At 33.2% G+C, this 15334-nt stretch overlaps 3 protein-coding genes and 1 non-coding gene across 5 annotated transcripts; 2 read left to right on the top strand and 2 right to left on the bottom strand.

Moving 5' to 3' along the window:
• Positions 1–1194: 1194 nt before the first annotated feature.
• On the top strand, positions 1195–3483 carry LOC124926286 (V-type proton ATPase subunit G 1-like). Of its 2 annotated transcripts, none has more exons than XM_047466481.1 (4): positions 1195–1379; positions 2125–2233; positions 2941–3041; positions 3124–3483. In XM_047466481.1, the coding sequence occupies exons 2-4, from the start codon at positions 2146–2148 to the stop codon at positions 3265–3267; spliced, it is 333 nt and encodes a 110-aa protein (XP_047322437.1). In that variant the 5' UTR covers positions 1195–1379; positions 2125–2145; the 3' UTR covers positions 3268–3483. The 2 variants fall into 2 exon arrangements, with proteins under 2 accessions (XP_047322437.1, XP_047322436.1); XM_047466480.1 differs by having other exon boundaries at positions 1196–1375.
• Positions 3484–3802: 319 nt separating this feature from the next.
• TRNAQ-UUG lies at positions 3803–3874 on the bottom strand. Its single transcript has one exon. It is a non-coding gene; the product is annotated as a tRNA-Gln (tRNA).
• Positions 3875–4512: 638 nt separating this feature from the next.
• LOC124924991 (CRIB domain-containing protein RIC1) lies at positions 4513–5297 on the top strand. Its single transcript, XM_047464971.1, has 4 exons — positions 4513–4558; positions 4648–4748; positions 4831–4882; positions 4972–5297. The coding sequence occupies exons 1-4, from the start codon at positions 4513–4515 to the stop codon at positions 5295–5297; spliced, it is 525 nt and encodes a 174-aa protein (XP_047320927.1).
• A 151-nt stretch (positions 5298–5448) lies between these two features.
• Positions 5449–15042, bottom strand: LOC124925447 (splicing factor U2af large subunit A). Its single transcript, XM_047465446.1, has 10 exons — positions 14732–15042; positions 11675–12995; positions 11444–11581; positions 9364–9435; positions 8042–8083; positions 7851–7940; positions 6957–7064; positions 6785–6877; positions 6606–6685; positions 5449–6201 (listed from the first exon to the last, which is right to left on the bottom strand). The coding sequence occupies exons 2-10, from the start codon at positions 12992–12994 to the stop codon at positions 5631–5633; spliced, it is 2514 nt and encodes an 837-aa protein (XP_047321402.1). The 5' UTR covers position 12995; positions 14732–15042; the 3' UTR covers positions 5449–5630.
• Positions 15043–15334: the final 292 nt, after the last annotated feature.

Genomic DNA, 15334 nt, shown 5'->3' with positions numbered 1-15334 from the left:
AAATCAAAAACATAAATTGAATTCGAAGTGGTTTAAAATTCTATTCGAAAAATCGAAAATAAAATTCGAATTTGTTTTATCAAATTTTGTGAATTCAAAATTTGGTTAGATATTTGGTTTAGACCAAATATTGAACACCCCTAACTAACATGACACTTGATAATAATGGTTATAAGCTTTTATTCAAAACCTTTTCGGTTTTGGTCTCTTTAAGTAAACTTATGGGTGTTCAACCGGTCGGTTAATCAATTTATCGGTTTCGGTTAAGTCCGATTTTACTTCTTATTTTACAAACCGATTAACCGACTTATATTGGTATCGATTTACCGGTACTAATGGTTCCGGACCTCCGATCGGTTAACCGGTTTAATTGATAACCGATAATTCAATTTTTTAAATTAAGTATTAAATTAATTAAATGATTTTTTTTTTGAAATACCTTATTTGATTATTTGAGATGTTCTATTATACTATTCTCCATATTTTGTCTATGTTATAATATAATATATTTTATAAATATATTTTGAAATATGTTATAATATATTATATTATTGTAAGAATATAATATATTTTAAGAGTATTTATTTTTAAGTTAATAATAGTTATGTAAATTATTTTTTTAATAATAATTCTATACCAATTATAATTTTAAATTTTAAAATAAGTAATATATAGATAGATTATTAAATATTATTTATAATACATTTACTATTAAAAAAACTAATATTAATATAAATATATAATTAAATTATTATCAGTTAAATCGATAGTAAAATAATTCAACCGTAAACCAAATCCGTTTAACTAGTAAAAAATTGGTTAACTAAAATCGTTAAAATCGATTAGTCGATAAAATATTGATTTGGTTATCGATTTTTTTTCACAATTCTAAGTAAACTCTTTATAAATTAAAATATTTATAAAATATAAAAATAAATAAATATAATTATGTTTATTAGTATTATAGGTAGAATAGACATGTTGGGAGACACAAATACCTTCTTCGACCTGTCCCGGGTTCCGCTGACTACAGGTCAAACCGGGAACAATCCGTATAAAATACAGAACAATTCGAATCGAAAACAAACATTAGGGGTATTTCTCATAGAAACAAAATATTAAGTATCCATATAAATATTTTTCAAAGATTTAAGGTAAAATATTGAAATTTGGCGGACATGAGATATGACGAACAGTAATGCCGAACACGTCTAACAGCGAGTTTTCGATGAATAATAGCCAGGGATTGCCGAGGAGATCTTGAGAGATAGTTTCTGATTAGGTCACGAAGAACCTTATCGCTCGCAGCCACCGGAGCAACCAGCAACCACCGCAAGGAGGCTTCAGATAACATCTAGAATCGCCGAATTTCCAGGCAGGTATCTCCGACCGCTCGTCTTGTTTGAATGTGAATCATTTCTCATGTTTGGAATCTATAGTGTCTACTTTTATTTCACATATTCCCTCAAATTTCTTGACAAGATCCTGAATGAAGTGAGGTAGATCGGAATTGGTTCCTGCAACGGAAATCTTGGTGTTATGTTTATTAGATCGATAATCCTTTGATTTTGTATCTTATGAATTCATCTAGGCTAGCATCAAGTTGAACCCCACCAACTTATAATATGAAGTGATTCTGCAAGATTATTTAGTCACTAGAGAGAACATTGAAAGGGAGAGATTTAGAAAAGTTGAAGTTGGTGTTTTTAGGGCATCTTCCAATTTCACAATGCTTTTCTGGCTGATATGTCTATGTTCTTCTGGTTGATTCTATCATTTTCTCACTTGTTTCTTTCAATTTATCATTCTTCTGACCAGTGATAAACATAAACTGTTGCATTCTATGACACTTGATATGATGTTTTCTAGTGCATTATGACTTATGAGCTATAACTTGAACCCTCTAAATAGCTATTTATTAGTGATTTATTATAGTTTTTTTGAAAGAAAGATTGTACTTTCTTTGGTTAATACAAAATGGCATAGTTTATTCATGGTGTTCTTTTTAGGAAACCATATATACATACATACTTGGTCTTTCACTTTCTATGTAAATGTTTTGAAGAAATTTCAGAAGCAACTTGCATGATATGTTTATAGCTTTTTTTTTTGTCTTAATTTCAGATTAGTTGCTTTGAACAAAGAATGGAAGCAAACAGAAGTCAAAATGGAATTCAACTCTTGTTGGCTGCAGAACAAGAAGCTCAGCAAATTGTCAATGCCGCTAGATCTGGTATTTACTATTTTTTTTTTAAATGTTAAAGTTTGGATTAATAAAGTTGTCGCAAAGGCACTTCTAGTACAAACAACTTTCATGTGATTGTTGACTAAAAAATCACGTTTACCCATATCCATGAACCCTGACTCGTATGATTGAAATTTGTAAGTTATTTCAAATTTCTTTTCAACAGAAAAGCATAAGTATTGTACATGTTCACTTCTTTACATCTCCCTATCATGAATTTTATATAGAGCTTTTTTTGAATGTTTAGTTTGATTTTAAGAAATGTGGAGACTCGTAACTCAGTGGTAGAGCGCAATAACTCATGGTCGTGAATTCAAGTCTTCACACCCCGAGACATTTTAAAAAATATGTATATTTGATCTTAAGAAAGATGAAAAGTCCAAGCCTACTCTGCAAAATATCGACCTACCTTGGAAATCATGTCATCTCGGGGTATAATATAATTTTTCATTTTTTTTCTTTTTGGAGTTCTATAATAAGATGTAAGTATATGCTTGTTTACAAATGGTGTTGAGCCTCACCAATTAAAGAAGCCGTCTTGATTAAGAAACTTGTTATAGTTGAGGTGTTAATCATATGTACATAACACACAAACATATGTCCAATACCCATTAATCAGTCGATATTAGCCTATATGAAAAAAGGGACCATATCAAGATTTGATGGCATGTTGACTTTACACTCCTCATTGACAGCAAAAACGGCTAGACTGAAACAGGCCAAGGAGGAAGCAGAGAAGGAAATAGCTGAATTCCGTGCTCAGATGGAAGCCGAGTTCCAAAGAAAGGTCGCAGAGGTAAAATCATCTGAAAATAAGTTTTTTGCTCTATTGTTGACTAAATATTTTTACTTTTTGCAATTATGCGTGAATATTACAGAGTAGTGGAGACTCTGGTGCAAATGTGAAGCGACTGGAAGAAGAAACCGAAGGAAAGATCCATCACCTGAAGGTAGAAGCTGCAAGAATTTCTCATGATGTTGTCCAGATGCTTCTCAAACATGTCACCACGGTCAAGAATTGATTGAATCTTTGGAAAATGCTGGAAAATCAGACTTGAGTTTACATTGTTTGTGTTTCTACAAACCAACCCGTCTTTATTTGATATATTGTATTGTTGTTATGAAGGCTTTCTTTCATATTATGTGACCTATAGTAGATATTTATAAATATGGATGGACTTGTATTGAATATTGATTGCTCGTTTCTGCAACAAATAAAAAGAAGACGGTTAACCTTTGTCAAACAATTCATGTTATTTCTTTTACGCGTTTCATCTATATTCGGCTTTTTCTTAGATGAAGGTCGTTTCGAGGTCACCTAAACGTCCCGATTTTCTTAACTCATTTCAATTAAGGTATTCTTAGGAGACTTAAATGACACAATATTTTCTAATAACATTTTAAAGCTTGTGAAAGTGTAACCCATATATGTGAAGAGCTAGTGTTTTAATTACAAGTTTGCAATGGCATGCAAGATTGATTCAAGGAGTGTCTTCAATTAAAACTCATAGAAAAAAGAAAAAATTAATCAAGATTTATATTTTTTTTTAAAAAAAGAGGTCCTACCGGGAGTCGAACCCAGGTCGCTGGATTCAAAGTCCAGAGTGCTAACCACTACACCATAGAACCTTTGTTGTTAATATTTATTTTTTTGTTTTTTTATATATTAAAGTCAAAAAGAGAAGATAATTTTTCAAAAGACTTATTTTTGTTATATTAGTTGGAATTTGATATATTTAATTAACACTTCATTTCATTTCTCATGTTTCTACTTAGACTTTTTAAACAATTTGATATAATTCATCCATATTAATAACACCATTAAGTGGAGTTTGTTATATTGTTGTTAAACTATGATGAACATTATATTTATAATAAATAAAATGTATATATTTTAGAATGAATAAATTTATAGCTGAATTAATCTTCACCTCCCAAAGAAGAATGGCAAAATTATATATGGATAAGTTAACAAATAATGACCTAAAAACAAGGATAACTAAGTTTAGAGGCCATTGGATGAGAAACAAAAACCAAAACCACCATTGACAAGGAAAATAAGGAGATTGATCAGAGAAGCCCTAATTTGAGCTTCATGAATGATCTATCTCTTTCTCTAGTTATGAAATTTTGGAGGAGATGAGTTTTATATATATTATTTATGTACAAAATTGATGATCAATTTCTCCCATTTAATAAACAGATCAGAATTCTGCACTAACATTGTTTAATGATCAAATCATTCTACTCAAGCAGAAGCAATAGCTATGAAAGGACTCTTGAAAGGCCTGCGTTACATTTCTCAAATATTTGGTATTATCATCATCATTTCATTTCAATTCATATAAGATCTTCATTATTCTGTAACATATATTATTGATTGATTGATAAATTGATTATAGTTGAAGAAAAAGAAGAAGAAATTCAGATTGGGCTTCCCACGGATGTGAAGCATGTTGCTCACATTGGATCTGATGGTCCATCCAGCACCCAACCTACCTGGGTCTCATTCCTTTATCTATTCTAACAAAATTATTTGAAAATAATGTCACTTGTTTGAAAATAATGTAACCATTATTTTACAGATGAATGAATTTAGCTCAGCTCCATCAAATGATGCACCATCTCCAGTACAAGGTATATATAATCAATAATCTTGGAGTTTTGAAGTGAAAAATGTTGAAATGTTTTGCTGAAATATGAATTTTCAAATAATTTAGACCGAGGTATTAATGCCCACGAAGAAACATCGGAGTCTCCAACTCGACGTAATTCCTCCACAAAGAAGCATTCGAGACGACGCCCCTCATCAGAGGGAGTGTCCGCGGATTCCCCAGCCCGAGATCCGAATGCAAAGCCAAGGCGTCACAAGAACTCGAATGGGGAATCCCCGGCACGTGAATCATCAAACCAAAAGAATGAGACCACATCTAGTAGAGTACCTAAACACAGAAAGAAATCAAAGGAGGGACCAGATAAACTGCCACGACCAAAAGACAACGCTGCCATCACTTTGGATGCCGTTGAAGAAAGGGATGAACGTGGTTTGTAGCCAAACATCTCAACTAACAAAACAACTTTCTTTTATTTTTTAATTAATTATTTTTTTGGTTTCATCATATTGGGGAGGGTGATTCATTTTGTTTTGCTTTTAGAAGCTTTCTTCTGATTATATATATATACATATGTTCAAGAGTTGATACTATATAATTTTTAATAAAATTTCAAACAAAAAAACATCTTATAAATTCAGATACAAACAACTCATAATATCCAAAACAAAGCATTGTTGGGTTACATAGTATGCATAAAAAAAAGTCAAAAAGATGAAATCAAAATATAAATGTCCTGTAGTAATCTCTAATGAACCATATTATGATTTTCTTCATTTTGAGTATCTGGCTCGGTATACGTCGAATGGAACATAAGCCGCATTCACAATCCGACCATCAAAAAAACGGCCATGCAAATAATGGGCAGCCATACAAGCAGCCTCTTCTCTTCTATATTCCACCAATACAGAACCTGGTTCAAACATATCACCACTAAGCCCACATTCTGATTCCAACTCATATTTAACTATGGGGAGGACGTCTTTCCTTATCGCACATAAACTAGTACCAACTTGGTCTAACTGCTCCATCGAGACCATTTCTAGAGATTCCTTCGGCGTTAGGGTTTCAGTGAGCGGTAAATTGTCGCCTGATGATGCAGCAGCAACAGCAGCATCGTCTATATGATTTCCATCCACAATTTTATCTGCATCATCGGACTCATCAACAGCATCTTTTGTCTTAATTTCTTTTGAAAATTCAGAGTCGGTGCATTCTTTGGTGGGCGATTCCTTCTCAAAATTTGATAAATCTTGCTCATTGCCAGAAGAACAAAGATTGTCTAAAGCCGTTTTAGGGCCTTCGCTGTTCCAGACAATATTAACAGACTTCACCGCACCAGACCTGCAGGCAGGGTTCAAGAAATATATGATTCATCTTTAGAAGCTGACAAGAGACATCGAGACCTTTATTTGATACTCAAACCATCATCAATCACATCATTCAACCAAACCAAAATACCCTCTATATTTTGTTTTTTTAAAAAGAAGGAAAATTTCAATATATATTTATACACAAACCAGAATTTCAATAACCATCAAACAAGATTATTTAGAAATAACCACTGGGTTATTTAAATAACCCATGACCAAACAAGTTTTTCATCAATCCAATTATCTACCAAATTAACTTCAATTTTTTTATAACAAAAATACCAAGGTATTTTAGTCATTAACCCAAATAATCCACTTTTCCATCAAACAAGATTTCTTCTAATAAAAGGACAGATGTGAAAATGTATATAGGACCTGGAACACTCGAGCCTTATATCTTCTAATAATCCATCCACTTCTGCTTCAGATAATGATGAGAGACACTCTGGATCAATCTAAATCATAGACCAAGAAAGACAGGTAATACACATCATAATAACTGGTCAAGATGATCCAACAAAAAAAAAAATTATCTTCTCCAGAAATGCTCATACCATGTTCCAGAGCTTTAAAACGCATGTGGGCTTCTCAAGAAGTGGTTTTGCATGTCCTGGTATTCCATAGAAAGGCGGAGTTCCATCATCTTCCTAAAAGATTAAATTATGATGAAAATAAGTTTTAAATACTTGCAGGATGCAAAAGAAAATATGAGGATAGATTTAATACCAACAAAGATGCATCTGGCCTTGCTTGAACTGCAGTTAGCATTTGACCTCCCATCTTCATGCCATTCAAAGCGGCACACGCCTTTAGAGTAACTGATTGGTCTACATACTGGGACAGCATGATATGATGCAATATCGCAAGTAATGATAAGTGTAACACACAACGACAAATAAGATCGTGAAGAACTGTAATGAAGGAAGGGGAAAGTAAAGGAGTTTGTCGTACTTATTATCAACCAGAATTATAAATATGAAGTGGATTCAATTTACCAACATTCTCTAGGAGCTGTTTTGGTATACACTTTTTTCATGTGGATCATGAACCAGAAAGCTCTACATTTGTAAATGTTTTGCTATAAAAAACAGTGGTCTGTAAATAATCTGAAAAAATATTCTCATCATGATCGAAAAAAATCTCTATACCAAATGAAGAAAAAATATTTACTATAATCTTGATAATAGAAAAATTCGTATACTAAAAATGAAAAAAAAAAAAAAACATTTTCACTTTTAACATTGGCAATTTTTCAATGGGGTTGTGATTTTGACAAAATACCAGTTTCCAAATGGGATGCCTATACTACAATTGGCACCAGTCTTATACCTTTCAGCCTTTAAATAAATAATCAGTTTCAGCCATTCTAATTGAGGGTCACTTTAGTGTTTCTGCTCAAAAACCAAATACTCTAAATCATAAATAAATATATCAAGCAGTTAGGTTCAAGATGAAAAGTTAACTCCTTCACATATGGTCACAAATTAGACTGGAAACGTCATTTAAGAAGATCTATGAAATGTCAAAAGGAGACTGGTGTAAAACAACAATTTTAAGTCATCTGTAGGAAGTTCTTGGCAGATCACATAACAGAAGTCCAAGAAAACCATCAGTATGTACCTCAAGGAAAGCAAACGATGCCTTCAGTTCTGTATTAATCTCAAAGCGATATGCCTTCAAAGGTCCAAACACGCCTGCTATCTCCATAAGCTGTAGAACAAATAGAAGTTACACATCAATTACATAAGTTAGTGCAAGAAGGTACAAGATAGATCATTAGTAATGCAAGAAATTTATAAACATATTATTACCATTTCAGATGAAATAGCATTTGGAATCCCACCAATAAAGATCTGCAGCAAGGCAATAATTGAATCTTCAGAGTTCAGAGAAAGGAGAGAACAAATATTTGGAGATCACAGAAGACCATGCATGTAGTGCAATAAATAAATTTTACCAAAATCTTCACTATGCAGATTAGAACAAAACATTATTTATCAGTCCTTCACACCATGGCATAGGAAGTATTAAGACCAAATTACCAATGACAGATCATGTTCCAAAACCTCACTTATTCCGGTAAGGATAAAATAGCACAATTGCCCGTGGAGTTTTTTTAATTGGAGCATATTAGTACTAATCGTAATTAAAGTCATCAAACTCCATCAATTAAGAGCAAAACACATGGAAGTAAGCAGATTTAACATATTTCTCTTTATTATAATAAACAAGGCTGTCTTTCACATAGATTCAAAATCTATCTCCCTTTCTTTCTCACACGCATGCTAGGAAATAGCATTTTCCTTCACTCCATCTGAATTTTCTCCTTTTTTGTTCCCCTATCTTGAGTCTCTCTCTTGAGCCTCTCCCGAGCTTTCAAATTCACTTCTTGGCTTTATCAAGTTCCCTAATGAAAATCTACAAATAAATAATGTCATTCAACCTCAACTTCACCTAGAAATAGCAATAGGATATCTCAAGATCCTTATTTGTTCCCACTCTCCAATTGAGAGAAGCATCGACCTGAACCGTATTATTCATGCTGAAAACATTACTCTTCTTTTCCCGCAGCAAGCCAACGATAAGCCAACAATGAAATTAGGAAGATTATCTTTCCTTTCCTTGTTCTCACCGATTTTTCATCATCTTAGCAAGTCTTTTTTTTCTTATTTTAATGTATCTTTGCAAGGGAGAGAAAGAAGTAGAGGGAGTTCAAAGAGAGGAGAGAAGGCAGTTAGAGACTTGGTTGGCCTATGCAATTATGTTATAGACTTGGAATTATTAATACAAACTTTAACATGTCAAAAGAAATATATGTTATTATAAAATATACAACTCAAAACATCAGATTATGCAAATATTTTATTGTTTCAGTTTTATTTTATCTTGCAATATTTTAACATAAAAAATCCACTTCATAATCCAAATATAATAAATGTGCATTATAAGAAAACAAACCACCTCTTAAGAGTACAAAAGTATTAAAGTAAAAATGTAATCAGGTAGATCAATTGATGAAAAAAAACTAGTATGATTGTTATAATGATACCAAGTCAATATAAGGCAATTACCTTTGAAGGTAAATCAAGAAATTTACACATTTGGAAAGAAAAGGGAAAAGAATAGAAGTTACCTTGTAAGGTGAATCTTTTACTGTATCACTAATTGAATCAACTGCATCTATTGGTTTTTCAGAAATACCGGTCTGCATGAAAATAGAACTGTCTGAAAACCTGCTACATGAATAGTATCCACAGTAGACCTTAGAAACTTCAAAGCAAAATGAAGACACAATTCTAGAAAAAGAATTAAACATCAGATTATATAACTTATATTACCAGAAACAGCTGCATGGGGTTGCAGTCTCTACTGCTAACAGGGCTCAATTGCTTAAAGTGAGAACATATATATAGAGAAATGAGAATCCAATGATACAATCATATATGAAAAGCATACACTACGGACAATGTGACTTCAACATAGTTTAATGAAGTTTTCACTTTTCAAAACAAATATATTTTTTGTTTGAAAAGGATGAAAAAAAATATATATATACACATGAAAAACATGTTCTTTGTCCTTTCTGGCACATATTAAATGAATGTGCTCCTAATATAGGAAGTATATACATGTGTGGTGACTTATAAAAACTGAATCAAGAAAGACAAAGTGAATATGGTTCTAAATGGGATAACATCAAAAGTGAGCATAAATATTCATCTAGGTATCTAAGCGTGTAGAGAAAGTTTAGTTAAATTTGTTATGGGAAAACCTAGTTAATTGAGGGAGATTTGACTACATTATTGGTGGTACCTGAAGGGGATAGAGATTGAAACAATGACTACACAGGAAAAATAGGCAGATTAAGAAGTTAAAAAGGTTAGATAACAAGTCATTCGTCTAAAGTTTCACATATTTAAATGATAGAAGTAAAATATTTTCAAAGCTTAGGCCCTTGGACAGTACAAGAATTAGAAGTAACATAATTATTTTTATGCCTGTGTCCGCGATCATATGTACTTAGAAAATTCAAATATTGGATTCATTATCACCATACTAATCATGATTAATATCATGCCTATACACCAAAGCGCATACATACGGTCAAATGACCAAATTGCACATTGATATCACTTTGTATGCTATTAATTGTTATGTACTATAATCATGCATATGGAAAATATAAAATTCATTGCCTGTAAATAGTGAGAGAAAGAAATAATCAGACGTTATTTTCAGAAGATGTATCTTCTAAATCATATTTTTGCAGAAATGAACTGGAGGAATGCCATGTCATCAAATACATGGACGAAAATACAAAGTGCACCTTCTCACGATTATTGTGAATGAAAATATAGTTCATGTAATGCCTCAATACAAAACATGAGAACAATGACTTCAACAACAGCATGACTAAATTGGTGCAACTATTAACATAACCCAGAAGTGTCTGGCTAGATTTTGGCAGTTATTTGAATAACCAACTGGTATTTCCAAATAACCTTGTTTAGTATAAGAAGTAATTGGGTAAAGTGTCCTTATTATTTAATTTGGTTGATGATTTGAATGATGTGATGGTAGATTGGATAGTGGGTTATTTGGAAATAATCTCAAATAACCATATCAAACAAGATCACCTTGGAAAACCATAATAAACAAAAATTGAATGGATAATCAATATGCCCATCCAAGAATGCATAGCTCATCGTAACATTGCCCACTAAGTAAATTTCATTGCATACTTTTGCTAAAAATGAGAGAAATGTGTTGAGATGGTTCTTCCATGCAAAACAGGTATTCCATGTCACCAAAGATATAACTTGCATATAAAGAGAATATGCAGAAGGTCATGTGTACCGAATGTGAGATTGTTAAAGGGAAAGATTAATAAAGAAATCGACACATAAAGAAGTGATCATCATAATGCACAGCCTAGATTTAGGATAGGATTAGTTTTATGTTTTTATTTTAGGAAGCTAGCACGACCCCCACAGTAATGGTCTCCCACTAAGATATAGGATAGGATTAGTAGAGGCTAGAAATGACCAAAGGTTTTGTTTGGTACACGAGATTTCGGCTTGAAAATCTTATATGTGGATTACAGCCCATCAGAAGCATATTTTGACTACTCAAGAAAAGCAACAGACAAGACAACCAAAAACAATATACTTATTAGCTGGAAGATAAATAGGTGGATATGGTGATATTCTTACTGTCACTTCAATGAAATCCTTTGGCCGCCGAACTTTGAGAAAAGAGCCAAAGAAAGATCTTCCATCAAAAGCAAGAGCAGCTGAAGCATCCTCAGGTGTTAAAAATTCAACTATAGCTTGGCTCTTCTCTTTGTTTACCTGCAAAGGAATTATTGCTAAACACTGTAAAGCAAAAGCCTATACCTTTAGCTTTGATACATGAACTTAAAATTATATCAACTAAATACTTACAATACAACTGATGCATGGTTGTGTTCCTTTGATGTGATTAACACCACTACCAAGAAGAAAATTATTAAAACATTCTCTTATAGATTTCTCAGATGCTGAAGCAGGCAAATTTTCGACATAAAGCCTCCTCATTGGTCGGGTAGCTTGTGTTAGCTGAATAGAGTCAATAGAAGCATTGGAAAATATTCCTGTAATGACCTTCACAGCAGGGGAAGGGATAGAGACGACAATATCAGATGCAACCACCTGGTCTGAAGGCTGCATGTCAATGGGGAGAGAACCAATATTGCTGGTTATCGTCACTGGAGGTGGCAAATCCCACCCAACACTTCTCTTGTCAGGTGAAAGATGGGTAGGCGATGGTGTCTTTACAGCAGCTTCGGTTCTCCTCTTTCTTGGGGAGTAGCCACCAAGCCCACTTGTGGAACCACCATGTCTGTTATTATGAGAACTTGAACCATTACTTGATATCCTATTCCCGTCAAGATCAGAGACTTGTTTTTCTGACCTATCCTTTCTAGAGTTGTGTGAATGCGTGTCTCCATGCTCCCTCGTGCTATGTTTGTGTGCCCTTACTGAGAAGGAAGTAGAACTTCTGCTCTTGCCTTTATCACGCTCTCTACTCCTAGACCGCCTTCTTTTTGGCCTTGATTCTTTCTTCTGGAGTTCTACGGAGTCTTTCCTTTCCTTTCTCTCTGATAATTCTGAAGCAGGTCGATCTAAATCCCGTTTTATAACACTACTAATTTTACTCCTTTCCCTTTCTGTGAGTCCTCTAGATATATCAGCCAACTTATCCTTATGCTTTACATCCCGTGTTCGCTTTTCAGATTCATATTCTTCATGAACAGGTGACATTTCTTCTCTATTAATCCTTACATAACCTTTGTGATCATCTTGGCCTCCCCTAACCTTCTCATCAAAATTCTTTGTAGTAGTGGTCTTTGATCTGGTTCTAGAAACATGGCGCTTTTCCTCCTTTATTTTCATTGTTTTTTCCTCAATAATATGTTTATCATAATCCTTCTTTCTATCACTAACCATCTTAACGTCCTTCGAGATAGTCTTCACACCAGCAGGCAAATCATTACTATAGGTTTTGGGGCTTCTTTCATATTCAGGATTATCAGAAGTCCTCTTAACATCTTTATCCAATGCATCTTGAGAAACATCAAAACTCTCTTTCTTCTTTTTTCTTTTGTTCATTATATCGTCAAAACTAAAGGGTCTGGTTCGTGCTGCAGTTCCTTCATCGTAGTCCTCTCTAACAAGTTCACTCCTCAGTCTACGCTTCGCTTTATGTGTGTTAGCTACACTCATCCTGTAATTCATAGCATCTTAATATCTGAATGCTTCTAAAATGAAGAAACAAAAACTTAACACATATTGGCATGCCTGCGTAATAATATGTGATAGCAGAAATCAAGTATTGTGTATTGCAAATCCTCCTTATGACTAGAAACAAGATACCCTTGAAATCAACACTTATGAAAGCATCAACAACTCCCCACTCCAATATCAATATTTCCATTATCTTTTATCCTAGAGTGTGTTTAATCAAACTGAAATTAAGTGTTGGATGTTGATAAGTGCTGGATAAGTTAAGTAAATGTTGAAAACCAAATGAAATTATTAAAATTTTATGTACTTGGTGTATATTACATAAAGTTTATTTTACCCTTTTAGTGTCATAATTTCATTCATTCTCAGGGGTCAAGACTCGATGTTGTCTTTTGAAGGCTCTTCCATTATTACAGAATTAAGTCATTCATATCTTACTGAATTAAGCCATATTTTTAACTTAATTTGAGCTGAATCTAAATAATCAAGTGATTTTAAAAAACAATTAGCAAATGAACTTAATTCAAATATGCACTTAATCATTTATATTAAGTCATAAGTAGTGTTATCAAACACCGCTTTAGACACAGCAGTTTAATGAAAAGCTCAAACTGTGGGCTTTACAGAGATTAACTGACATTTGGGACCTCAGACTCAGAGGACACAATAATAAATATTCAAAATATTGTAACCTGAACTGATATGAATAGTCCGAAACTATTTATCAAATAACCCTATTAGCCAAATACTCCTCTAATTTGGATAATTATTTTATTTCTATCAGGGGAGCTTTTTCAGTGGTGCCTAATTGACGACTAATGACTTATGTGCAACAAAGAAATTGTACTGATGTAGTAGCATTATTTGGATTGTTAAACCTCTCGCAAATGGTTTATATTGATTCTAGAAGAACCTACTGACAGAGTAGTACTAAATTCTACTAAGATCAGGCAAAAACAATACTCATGCCTTGATGACACCCAAGGATAGACGAAACAAACCTCACAAAAAGATGGTTATCAGTTCAAGGGATAGATGCAAAGAACTTTTTTTGTCTTCTCACTTAATCAATGTCATTCATCTGAACCACCGCATCAATGTCAATGGAGAGTAGAATTGCATTCATAACTTGCAATCTCATCTCATTCTATTTGATACATAAAACTACGAGTTTATGGCAGGTTATGATGAAAATGTACAGCTAAAGTATCATTTTTTGTTACATTGCACATGTGTTTGAACAGTAAAAAAAATTGTCTATTTGCATGAAAATATATTTAACTTGAAGAAAAATAATGATTAAGATTATAATAGTGCAACACATATATCATACATTTTAAGGTAAGATTTGCAGGATATAAAATGAGATGAAACATAGTAGCTATCTTAATGTTATCAACTAAAGAAATGCAAGTAATGATAACCATGTTCACATTGTTGGAATTTCACTTGTACAAGAACTTCCCAGGATCTTTGTCAAATCACAAGACATTGAGAATATAGATTCCCACTAAGTACCCCATTCATTATATCTACTCTATAATAGCTTTTCAATACGTATATCACAAACACTTGAAGACCCTCCTATTTTTTTCCACCGATTATTCGTCCTTTTACAAATCAGTTTTAAATATTGAAGTGTCCATGAATGGAAGTGCTTAAACCCCAGGAAAGAACATCAGTGTAGAGCTTAAATAATATAGAAAATCCGGTTACCTGCCCAGCCAAATCACACTCTTCGTCAAAGATACCAGTAGACGACCAGTCCTCTCCTAATACTTCAGAAGGGAGTCCAGAAGAAGTAATTGCAACCCAATCAGACAACTCGTAACCCACATTCGCCGCACTTATCTTCCAATTGCAGAAACAGGAGCCCGCCGACTTCAGCAATGAGTCCCAATCAGAACCCTTGTAGCCGCAAACCTTAAATCACGCGATAATTGTAGGGCGAATCGCCAAACCCATGTAGGAAAGAGTAGTCTTTCGTTGAAGGCTAAAGCGGGGATATGGAAATGAGTGTAAAACGCCTTCAGAGTAAAGTGTTCATTTTATTTTATTTAGTCTAACCGTCTTTGTAAGAGACTTTTGATTTCAACCCCATTCCCTAATCCATCTTTCCTTTTCCTTAATACCTTTAATTAGGTTTTGAGGAAGCTTCTTTCAATTTGGTCCTCTTCTTTGTCTCTATAAGACATTTAGTATTAGGATAAATTAAGGTTTTAGATTTTAATTTTAATTTTTTAAAAAAATATTGATTTTAAGTAAAATCTTATGTCCATAACTATGAGGTGGTGCTATGATAGTTCACGAGTTCGATTC

Source organism: Impatiens glandulifera, chromosome 2 (assembly GCF_907164915.1).
Source record: "Impatiens glandulifera chromosome 2, dImpGla2.1, whole genome shotgun sequence".
Taxonomy (NCBI): Eukaryota; Viridiplantae; Streptophyta; class Magnoliopsida; order Ericales; family Balsaminaceae; genus Impatiens; species Impatiens glandulifera.
The sequence above is the reverse complement of the archived record's forward strand: the minus strand, read 5'-3'. Positions and strand labels throughout refer to the sequence as shown.

What these genes read in the sequence shown, in the direction of transcription:
- LOC124926286 (XM_047466481.1), top strand. Translation starts at nt 2,146, where the DNA reads ATGGAAGCAAACAGAAGTCAAAATGGAATTCAACTCTTGTTGGCTGCA. An exon ending in TGTCAATGCCGCTAGATCTG is followed by an intron (nt 2,234 to 2,940) that starts GTATTTACTATT and finishes CCTCATTGACAG; the next exon opens with CAAAAACGGCTAGACTGAAA. An exon ending in TCCAAAGAAAGGTCGCAGAG is followed by an intron (nt 3,042 to 3,123) that starts GTAAAATCATCT and finishes TGAATATTACAG; the next exon opens with AGTAGTGGAGACTCTGGTGC.
- LOC124924991 (XM_047464971.1), top strand. Translation starts at nt 4,513, where the DNA reads ATGAAAGGACTCTTGAAAGGCCTGCGTTACATTTCTCAAATATTTG. An exon ending in CCAGCACCCAACCTACCTGG is followed by an intron (nt 4,749 to 4,830) that starts GTCTCATTCCTT and finishes ATTATTTTACAG; the next exon opens with ATGAATGAATTTAGCTCAGC. An exon ending in TGCACCATCTCCAGTACAAG is followed by an intron (nt 4,883 to 4,971) that starts GTATATATAATC and finishes ATTTAGACCGAG; the next exon opens with GTATTAATGCCCACGAAGAA.
- LOC124925447 (XM_047465446.1), bottom strand. Translation starts at nt 12,994, where the DNA reads ATGAGTGTAGCTAACACACATAAAGCGAAGCGTAGACTGAGGAGTGAA. An exon ending in AACCATGCATCAGTTGTATT is followed by an intron (nt 11,582 to 11,674) that starts GTAAGTATTTAG and finishes ATTCCTTTGCAG; the next exon opens with GTAAACAAAGAGAAGAGCCA. An exon ending in ATGCTATTTCATCTGAAATG is followed by an intron (nt 7,941 to 8,041) that starts GTAATAATATGT and finishes TTTGTTCTACAG; the next exon opens with CTTATGGAGATAGCAGGCGT.